The 11,098-nt window shown below is 40.4% G+C and overlaps 1 protein-coding gene across 1 annotated transcript; it reads left to right on the top strand.

Moving 5' to 3' along the window:
* The first annotated feature begins 3,528 nt into the window (after positions 1–3,528).
* pde6gb (phosphodiesterase 6G, cGMP-specific, rod, gamma, paralog b) lies at positions 3,529–8,461 on the top strand. Its single transcript, XM_021581075.2, has 4 exons — positions 3,529–3,681; positions 5,401–5,634; positions 5,746–5,786; positions 5,907–8,461. The coding sequence occupies exons 2-4, from the start codon at positions 5,489–5,491 to the stop codon at positions 5,981–5,983; spliced, it is 264 nt and encodes an 87-aa protein (XP_021436750.1). The 5' UTR covers positions 3,529–3,681; positions 5,401–5,488; the 3' UTR covers positions 5,984–8,461.
* The last annotated feature ends 2,637 nt before the right edge of the window (positions 8,462–11,098 follow it).

Below are 11,098 nucleotides of genomic sequence, written 5' to 3'. Positions count from 1 at the left end.
CCTTGTATAGGTAACATATTGTTTAGCCGCCTGATGTAAAATGAATCTAGTCTATTGTATCTATTTTCCAATAGTGGTATTCACTTCAAAATAGGAATGCATGGAATGCGCTATGGGTGACATGAAACAATATCGCAGGTCTGAACAATAGGCCCACACATTTTTGCCTCTTACGAATATCACACACTGACATGTGCTCCATATCATTAGAGGAGCATAGAAGGTGTTCTAACAGTGAAGGTAGCAGAATTAGAAGGGCTCTGGACAATATGAAGCGATCTGAGGGGAAGAACTGTTGATATGCCTCGTGCCTAGTCTGGAGGAATAATTATTGTCCGAGAATTAATATCATAGGCTACTGATCAGAATGTAGTATATGAACTGATCCCTGACAATAGTATTGTTTACAATGATCATGGCCCTCTGCTGTCTCTCCCGTCCTGAGTGATCCTTCACCCTTCATTAACTCCATACAGAGAGAGACTGAAGCACCTTGTGCGTCCTCGTGAGTTATGACCTTAGAGGTGATCAGGCACAGCCAGACCAGACAGACACATCCTCAGGGCAGCAATGACCCCCACCACAGTCTACTCCCCCGACCCCAGCCTCCTCACACACGCACACACACTTCATCCCGACTAAACCACACGAAACAAGCCCTCGTCCCTTCTGCCCCATGCCCCCTACCTACCACACACCCAAAACTAACGTTGGGGACATTGTCAATGTCACTATATTGATATTATTGTTTTTATTTATTTTTTATTGAATGTCATATCTTCTACTGTTCTAGTCTATTACTGTTCTGTACTTTGTCATGTATTTGTATGTTTCATGTGGACCCCAGGAAGAGTATCTGCTGCATGTGCAATAGCTAATGGGGATCCTAATAAACTAAACTATATCCCATTAAGTGATAATATGCTGCAGTAATTGTCTGGTCAAAAGACCATCAAACATAGGTAAATACAGTGCCTTGCGAAAGTATTCGGCCCCCTTGAACTTTGCGACCTTTTGCCACATTTCAGGCTTCAAACATAAAGATATAAAACTGTATTTTTTTGAGAAGAATCAACAACAAGTGGGACACAATCATGAAGTGGAACGACATTTATTGGATATTTTAAACTTTTTTAACAAATCAAAAACTGAAAAATTGGGCGTGCAAAATTATTCAGCCCCCTTAAGTTAATACTTTGTAGCGCCACCTTTTGCTGCGATTACAGCTGTAAGTCCCTTGGGGTATGTCTCCATCAGTTTTGCACATCGAGAGACTGAAATGTTTTCCCATTCCTCCTTGCAAAACAGCTCGAGCTCAGTGAGGTTGGATGGAGAGCATTTGTGAACAGCAGTTTTCAGTTCTTTCCACAGATTCTCGATTGGATTCAGGTCTGGACTTTGACTTGGCCATTCTAACACCTGGATATGTTTATTTTTGAACCATTTCATTGTAGATTTAGCTTTATGTTTTGGATCATTGTCTTGTTGGAAGACAAATCTCCGTCCCAGTCTCAGGTCTTTTGCAGACTCCATCAGGTTTTCTTCCAGAATGGTCCTGTATTTGGCTCCATCCATCTTCCCATCAATTTTAACCATCTTCCCTGTCCCTGCTGAAGAAAAGCAGGCCCAAACCATGATGCTGCCACCACCATGTTTGACAGTGGGGATGATGTGTTCTGGGTGAGGAGCTGTGTTACTTTTACGCCAAACATAACATTTTGCATTGTTGCCAAAAAGTTCATTTTTGGTTTCATCTGACCAGAGCACCTTCTTCCACATGTTTGGTGTCTCCCAGGTGGCTTGTGGCAAACTTTAAACAACACTTTTTATGGATATCTTTAAGAAATGGCTTTCTTCTTGCCACTCTTCCATAAAGGCCAGATTTGTGCAATATACGACTGATTGTTGTCCTATGGACAGAGTCTCCCACCTCAGCTGTAGATCTCTGCAGTTCATCCAGAGTGATCATGGGCCTCTTGGCTGCATCTCTGATCAGTCTTCTCCTTGTATGAGCTGAAAGTTTAGAGGGACGGCCAGGTCTTGGTAGATTTGCAGTGGTCTGATACTCCTTCCATTTCAATATTATCGCTTGAACTTCTTCACAACAGTATCTCGGACCTGCCTGGTGTGTTCCTTGTTCTTCATGATGCTCTCTGCGCTTTTAACGGACCTCTGAGACTATCACAGTGCAGGTGCATTTATACGGAGCCTTGATTACACACAGGTGGATTGTATTTATCATCATTAGTCATTTAGGTCAACATTGGATCATTCAGAGATCCTCACTGAACTTCTGGAGAGAGTTTGCTGCACTGAAAGTAAAGGGGCTGAATAATTTTGCACGCCCAATTTTTCAGTTTTTGATATGTTAAAAAAGTTTGAAATATCCAATAAATGTCATTCCACTTCATGATTGTGTCCCACTTGTTGTTGATTCTTCACAAAAAAATACAGTTTTATATCTTTATGTTTCAAGCCTGAAATGTGGCAAAAGGTCGCAAAGATCAAGGGGGCCGAATACTTTCGCAAGGCACTGTATACACGTTGTAGGCTACGGTGTTGATGCAAGAAGATGGTGTTGATGCAGAGTGCTACATGCAATCTGTCTAATTTAAAATGTAATGCTTGTAGATAATGAGCAAGATTGATCACAGATTGGTCAATAATTACTGAGGCGAAATAATCCCTGCCGCACGGGTGGGTTTACCCAATGTAATTAACTAATCAGAAAAACAACCCAGACACTATAATCCACAACTACAGTCAGAGTAATTGTTTTTCTGAGTGGGGTGGGTGGGTCGGGGGGGCTACATCCGAGAGCAGAAATGGTGTCTGGAGTGAGGTACTAGTGAGTAATCTCAGCTCTGAACGCAATGGTGAGTAGTGCACCAAGAAGACACTCACCGTAAAGGATTAGCCTATTTTGTGCATCGAGTAATAGATAGGTCAATCTGAGATACTGTTAACGGATTGAGGGTTTGTTGACACCCTGGGCCAGGGCATCCCAGAGAACCAGGCCCAGCAGATGGATGGAGAGAATGTTGCATAACTGGTGGGAGGGCTGCTCAGTTGGGCTAGGACTGGAAGGTTCCCAGTATATGGAGAATCTTCATTACCATCCAAGTCAATATTGTATTAGCGACATAGTTCATCATCTTTCGTGACAGTCTTATCATTAAAACCGAGTAACTGATTTGGTTCTGGGTGCCACGATTACACCGTTCATCCAATTGATTCATTCACATCTCTGTGCAATGTGGTATCCCTTATTATGTCTCTGCATTTAGTTTTAATGATTTGGAAGGCTGTGGATAAACAACAATTGAAGACCACTTTGGAAAACAAGCTAGAATACAATCAACACTAAATGCATTCAAGTTATTGCTGTATTTGTGCTCCAACTCCCTCCATCCATCTTCCCTCACCCCCTCTCTTCTGCTCCCCACTCCTTCACGAGTGTCCCCCACTCCCTGACCCCCACCTCAGGCCACAGCAGTGATGACAGTAGGTCAGGGATGGGAGGCGGGACACTCCTAATCTGCAGAGGTGAATATAAGAGGTCCCGCAGCCCCACCTGGCCTTCAAAGCAAACCTAGTATAGACCCACACACACATCTACTAAAGAGAGCCGTGCTCAGAGCTCACGTCCACTGGTCTGGCTAGCCTTCACCCAAGAACCCGGTGAGTAGCAATAATTTCCAGTTATTCACATGAACTTTGCTGTCTTATAGGTCTCTCTTTATGTCGTGTTGTGGTCTCTCTCTTGTCGTGATGTGTGTTTTGTCTTATATTTTTATTTTTAATCCCAGCCCCCATCCCTGCTGGAGGCTTTTTGGTAGGCCGTCGTTGTAAATAACAATTTGTTCTTAACTGACTTGCCTAGTTAAATAAGATACAAAAATAAAGTTATAGATATGTAATATTTCCATAACAATCGTCTAACTTGCAAGGGTAGCCGCTGAGTACACCCATCCATTCAGAAACCTACTCCATGATGACAGACACTTGATGGATTTTGTTACTGTACTGTTCAAATTTTTTTGTAGAAAAGAGAAGTGGGAAAGAGTAAAACATTTGCAGAACATTCTATTTGAATTATTGAAGTCCTTGTCCTGTGCTGAGAGAGTTTTGAGTGGTGGGTAGGAGAAACAAACCAATTTGCGTTAAGTACCTACACCAGGTGTAGGGTCTTAATATGATCACCCTGTTATTGCAGTTCCTGCTCAGCAGCTAATTCTACCTTGTAGTGTATTCAAGGTTTAAAAATACTTCTTACATTTGTAATTTCCACTTCAACATTTCAGACTTGATTTGCCCTAACTAAAAATGTAACCCCTACAAAATGTTCCATTAATTATGATCCACACAATAACTATTATTTTCCTGCTGTGAGAAACTGGTTAAATTAAGATCCTACAGTATATCTGCAGTTTGCAAGCTATGAATATGGCCCAATGTGTTTTTCAGATAATTGGTGCTCATCTGGTTCAAGGATGAATATTACAATTAGACAGAAAGTTCTTGATGTTGGAAATGTGTTTTAGACAGAACAACAATATGACATTGTTTTGTGTATTTATTTTCATCGAGGTCTGTATAATGCTAGTTACCTAATTGTGGAAAGCAAATTAGGCTGATGTTTTATTTTCTTATTTCATTCTTTTAGGTTTCAATTATCAATGAGCCATTGGACATTAATTTGATATTGCTTCAACATAGTTAAATTGGTTCCAATATGAAACATTGTAGGTCATGAGCCATGTTGTGAGTTTTTGGAATGTCATTGTAAGAGAGGATCAGATTGAGCAGCACTTTAGACAGTCTGCCTGCTCAGCATATTCTTTATGTTGTCCTTGTACTAATGAGATTAGCCCAAGTGTGGATGGCTGGCCGCTGGCTTGAAACGAGGAGGGTGGAGATGGTGGGTAGGGGGGTGCTTATTAACTTGAGCTGGGGATTACATGATGAAATTGGGTCATCATTTTGCGTCACTCAACAAGGTAGCCTATCCGTAGACATTCAATTACAAGGGCAATATGCATTTAAAACGTAATCCCACTAATATCAGATCAGTAAGGGGATTAGGCATTAGGTTGAGCCCTCAGACAAGGTTGTGAGGGGCTGTTCAGTAAATGAAGTTCCTTATAAAACATGTAATAATGTAGGTATCAAAGCAGATAGCATTGGTGTTCAATATGCTCTGTGTTGTTGAGGATTGTCTTGCCAGTAGCTATCTCCTTTCTTCTTTTCTTTCTTCTAATTTCTTCCATTCTAAGCTCCAAATGTTCAATACTGAAGAACAAGCTTTTATTGTCATGAAAATGTGAGCACTAGATCATGTACTGTAGTTTTGATGGAAGGGTCAAAATTGGATAAAATCTGTTTCCCTCATTTCCCCAGTTGAGGAGATCTCATCAAGACGACAACACTTCAGAGGGGGATTGAACACATAACCACCTGCACAAAAAAAAACAGCTAACTACTAACCATGAATCTCGAGGTCCCCAAGTTGGAGATCAAGTCTGCCACCCGTGTCACCGGGGGCCCTGCCACGCCACGCAAGGGACCCCCTAAATTCAAGCAGAGACAGACTCGCCAGTTCAAGAGCAAGCCCCCCAAGAAGGGAATCCAGGGGTAAGGCCACATTCATTGGGTTTTCTTAGTTTCAAACAGGCATTCGACAAGTGCACAATGACATTTTCATGAGCCCTGATTATAAATAAATGAACTATGTCTCCTTTACAGCTTTGGTGATGATATCCCTGGAATGGAGGGTTTAGGCACTGGTAAGTTCATTACAACTGTTTCGTCTACTCTACCTGTACCTCCCCTAAAAACTGTAGAAAACCATACTGGGTTTGCTTGGTCTACTGACTGTTACTAAACATAATATGTTTCCTCTGCAGATATCACAGTCATCTGCCCCTGGGAGGCCTTCAACCACCTGGAGCTTAGCGAGCTGGCCAAGTATGGTATCATCTAAATCTTTCAGATCTCCACCATCCATCCCACAATCCTCTACTTCCACCTACTTACAACCAAAGATTGTGGATACATGAAGATAGTTCACTCAAGCAGTTTACTATTGTAAAAAATATTCAATGTTCCCATCTGTGGAAGTGGGTGTTCCCTCTCTTTCGTGAGCATGCTTTCCCGCGTAAGCTCACAGTTCCTCCATAATAACTGGCATGTACACACGAGAAAGGAAACAGCTGGCTCTGGTTTAGTTATTGTCTCTGAGCTAGAGAGATGTCTCACTCTGGGGCACCCCCTCCGCAGGGTGGGGGCAATAACTAGACCAGAATGTCCCCACCCCAATCAGCAAAAAATGAAGGTGGGATGTGTCGCTTTCTCTACTGTCTCTGTTCAAACCATCCATCGGCCCCCAGCCCTCTCACTGTGTTTGACTGAAACTATCAAAACATATACCAAAGTGAAGAACCCCCCCCCCCCCTCACCCTCCCCCAAAAAAGGAAAGCGGTACAGAAAATAACCGTCTCCATCTTTAACTGGTTTCTTCTTTTGTTTCTGCAGCTGCCAAAGTTCACATACAACATGTCTGCTCATGATTAGGACTCTGTTCTGGTATCTCTGTCTATCTTTATCAGGTTTGCAGCGATATTCTATCTAGGATTAACCAGCAGCCATTTTCCTTTTCTCTCCTCCCCTATCTCCAAGCGCTTCTCTTCTTCTATCCTCTTATTTTGCTCCTCTTCTTCATGGTACACAACTTTCAATTTACAAAAAGCAATGCAGTCTCAAAGGTTGAGTAAACAAACAAGTGACATACCCGTGAAATGGGTGGGTTCTCATTTCACGTGCCTCGGCACTTCTTTTATCATCATAGATGAAATCTGTCATCGATGCCGAATATCACACATATAAAATCTGATTCCTGTAGAGATGAGACAGTTGCTTGTCATGGCTCAGCATAATCTGTAGTCTGTCACTGGTACAATGTGGATGAAACAACATCATCCTCCTCCCCCTTTCCTCTCCCTCAGGATCCCCAATCCTTCGCTGGTAGACACACGACTTTTAACAGAACAAGGATTCTATCATTCTATCGTCCTGTTTAACTCTGGCATCCTTATTTTCCACATTTTGTATAACAAAGAAGAATTTGTGACTATCTTTATTATGTAACGTATATTTTAACTAAGTATTCTCAGGGATATGAACTTGTTTTATGGCTTGGGAAAAAACACCTTGTCATTGGCAATTTTGGCTCTTGCTGTCTTTACTTTTACCACAAGCAGCATAATAGACATTGAATGGAGATGAATGAGTGTGCAACATTACTACAACAGATGCAGATTCCCCCACAAACCTTAGATGTCAAACTCGATTTCTAATTTGATTCTCACCTGATAATCTACCATACTAGGTCACTGTGATTGGGCAGCAGTAGTGATGTCTTGCGTAATCTTGTTTAGGTTACCTTCCCCAATGCTCATGTTGACGTCTCTTTATCACTTTATTTAGCTGGGCATGTCATCTCTATTTCATGAACTTTCTCTATAATTCATTCATTCCATCCATAATTTCATCTCATTCCACAATTATCATGCTTACCATTATTTTGTTTGCTTGCGTTTCACTGTAGTCTCATATTTGTATCGTATTTCTTGAGATCAATGTACACTTATGTATACATTGTGGCCAGTCACATTTTAATAGCATATATAATGTATAGATTTATTTATTTTATTTTTGCATGTTCTCTGTCTTTTACTTTGTCCATCGCATGTTGGCATTGTGTCTTGTGTATATTGTGGGTGTTGCACACTTATTTTATCATTATGTCATCTTTTCATTATGTCCATTTTATTTTGTACTTGTCCATTTGTAGTTTGTGTTGTGTAATCATGTAAAGATCATCTTTCCTCATCATTATCTCTCTATCATCTCATCCATCATTCCTTGTGTTCTCACCAGATAGCCTAGTGTTTCATCATCATTGTAGTTGATCATTTCATTTAATCTCTAGATAGAACATTGACCTCCATATTCCTTGGACCAGCCTGCACTGATACTGGCCTACAGAGTGTACATTCTTAGTTCTATGCCCAATTATGTCACTGATTTGCAAAATGTTATACCGGCTGAAGAATAACTTTTTAAAATGCCCTTAACTTATTTTTATCTTACTATTTTTCATTCTTCTCCTTTTCTGGTAAATGAGTTGAAGGCCATGGATAGCCTACAAAAGCTAGTTTGTGTTGGAATCCTCATGCTGACAGTGAAAAGTTGCTTGAGGGGTTTGTAGTCTTGCAGGATGGATGTCCACGTTGTCTCAGTTTCTTGTGAATGTAAAATTGGTAGCAGTGAATGAATGGTAAGAAATAAGGGACGAGGAAGATGGATGCTTCAGCTGCCAACATAGGCTACTCATGTCATCAGAGCTCTGTCCTTTGTACAGGATCAAATCAAAATAAAGCTAAAAACAAAGGAAAATAAATATTTTGCCTGGTTTATTTTTTAAGGTCTATCAAAATATAGCATATATTTGATATTACAATATCTCCAATAAAGAGGATACATTCCTAGCTGGCATAGTCGTATCAATAAAAAAATAAGTGGATTGGCATTTCCTGCCACTGGCACAGGTTTAGAGCAGTTCATGACACACGTCCACATAGAATTGGCTTTCCAGACTACTGTACCAGAAAATACAGTGCCTTCAGAAAGTAGGCGGGTTTTTCATGAGTGTAGGGTTAGATGACAGGGTATTTGTTGATTTATAAAATAAAACAATTATACTCCAGTCTAGTAGGTGGCCGTAATGCAACATTTATTGGATGACAACTGCCGTTAAACCTCATCGAAGAAGAGTATTGCCAGAGTGTAGTTTTTATTTTTATTTCACCTTTATTTAACCAGGTAGGCCTGTTGAGAACAAGTTATAATTTACAACTGCAACCTGGCCAATATAAAGCAAAGCAGTACGAAAAAAACAACAACACAAAGTTACACATAAACAAATGTACAGTCAATAACACAATAGAAAAATCTATGTACAGTGTGTGCAAATGTAGAAGAGTAAGAGGATAAATAACAATATGGGGATGAGGTAGTTGGGTGTGCTATTTACAGATTGGCTGTGTACAGGTACAGTGATTGGTAAGCTGCTCTGACAACTGATGCTTAAAGTTAGGGAGAGGGAGATATGGACTCCAGCTTCAGTGATTTTTGCAATTCGTTCCAGTCATTGGCAGCAAAGAACTTGAAGGAAAGGCGGCCAAAGGAAGTGTTGGCTTTGGGGATGACCCGTAAAATATACCTGCTGGAGCGCTTGCTACAGGTGGGTGTTGCAAGGGTGACCAGTGAGCTGAGATAAGGCGGAGCTTTACCGAGCAGACTTATTGATGACCTGGAGCCAGTGGGTTTGGCGACGAATATGTAGTGAGGGCCAGCCAACGAGAGCATACAGGTCTCAGTGGTTGGTAGTATATGGGGCTTTGGTAACAAAATGGATGGCACTGTGATAGACTACATCCAGTTAGCTGAGTAGAGTGTTGGAGGCTATTTTGTAAATCACATCGCCGAAGTCAAGGATCGGTTGGATAGTCAGTTTTACGAAGGTATGTTTGGCAGCATGAGTGAAGGAGGCTTTGTTGCGAAATAGGAAGCCGATTCTAGATTTCATTTTGGATTGGAGATGCTTAATGTGCGTCTGGAAGGAGAGTTTACAGTCTAACCAGACACCTAGGTATTTGTAGTTGCAACATATTCTAAGTCAGAACCATCCAGAGTAGTGATGCTAGTCGGGCGGGTGCGGGAAACAATCGGTTGAAGAGTATGCATTTAGTTTTACTAGCATTTAAAAGCAGTTGGAGGGCTAATTTACAATACCTCTGACTATATTGAGTTGGTATCAGTCGATGTCCATTTTTTCATGAATATACAGTACCTTGTAATGTGTCCAGGCAGTGTTCTGTGTAACACCGTTCTTTTCTTTGGGAGCTGCAATTGGTCGATTTTTTAAATAATAATGTGCAATTTGACAGAAGTCACATCAATTTACGTGTTTTTCAAAAACTATGGATTGCAGCACCCCAAGAAAATAACATTTACACAGTAGGGAGGATTTGGAATAAGTGAGACACATTTCCCATTTCTGTCTTCTGTAACCTCTTTCGACATCTATCCAACATATTAGCCCAACCAACACATGATACATTTCTGAAATCCTCAAGATATTTCCTAATCACACACAAAAAAACAAATGTTGATATCATATTCACGTGATGCATGACATTTGTGTACATTGAGTAAAATATTTTCAGTTCTTATTTGGTAGACTGGGACTGCAGGGTAGACAAACGGGGGCACCATTATTATAGTCTATTACAATTACAAATCTATTCAATTTTGTGATTTGTGAAACATTTGATAATTTCAGAAATGTATCATGTCAGGCTAATATGTTGGAAAGAGGTTACAGAAGAGGAAATGCAAAAAGTGTCCCACTTTTTCTGAATTCACTTAATTAAATAACAGGACTAATAACAGTACTACATGAAGAAAAAAATGCAGGATATACAGTAGCACTACAAGAACCAGAGCCCTGCCTAACCTAAGTACAGGGTGGTCCCTATTGTAAACTGGATATCTTTCCTCCATTGGAAAATCCTATAAAACTGCCCCACTTTAGCTAATCCACGCTGCCCTATTTAGTAAAAAAATTACTGAATTACAAAATGTAAACATAATATTGGCAACTTTTTAAAATGTATTTTCATGCACTAGTACATAGTAGGCACATTTACAATTTGGCACTGTGCATTATGTATGAGTTGTATAACCTTAACATCAAAACTGATGAAAAAATGTCGTAACAATAGTTTAGATTTTCTCTTGTCAGACCAATAAATAAACGCCTCAGGATTAAGCTGTCTCAGTTTATAAAATGTTCACTCTGATATGAATTCACCCTACAATGTATGAAAGAATGGACATTTTTATAAGTATCGACTGATACCGACTTGTTGTAGTCGCAGGTAGGGTACACTCCGCCAAAATTAATCGCCTCGCAACTCAACTCCTTTGAGTATCGTGGAGTTGAGAATTCTTTGTGAGGGAGCAATAACCTGTG

Source organism: Oncorhynchus mykiss, chromosome 23 (assembly GCF_013265735.2).
Source record: "Oncorhynchus mykiss isolate Arlee chromosome 23, USDA_OmykA_1.1, whole genome shotgun sequence".
NCBI lineage: Eukaryota > Metazoa > Chordata > Actinopteri > Salmoniformes > Salmonidae > Oncorhynchus > Oncorhynchus mykiss.
Note: the sequence above shows the minus strand (reverse complement) of the source record. Positions and strands in the feature narration are given on the sequence as shown.

What these genes read in the sequence shown, in the direction of transcription:
- pde6gb (XM_021581075.2), top strand. Translation starts at nt 5,489, where the DNA reads ATGAATCTCGAGGTCCCCAAGTTGGAGATCAAGTCTGCCACCCGTGTC. An exon ending in CCCAAGAAGGGAATCCAGGG is followed by an intron (nt 5,635 to 5,745) that starts GTAAGGCCACAT and finishes TCTCCTTTACAG; the next exon opens with CTTTGGTGATGATATCCCTG. An exon ending in AATGGAGGGTTTAGGCACTG is followed by an intron (nt 5,787 to 5,906) that starts GTAAGTTCATTA and finishes TTTCCTCTGCAG; the next exon opens with ATATCACAGTCATCTGCCCC.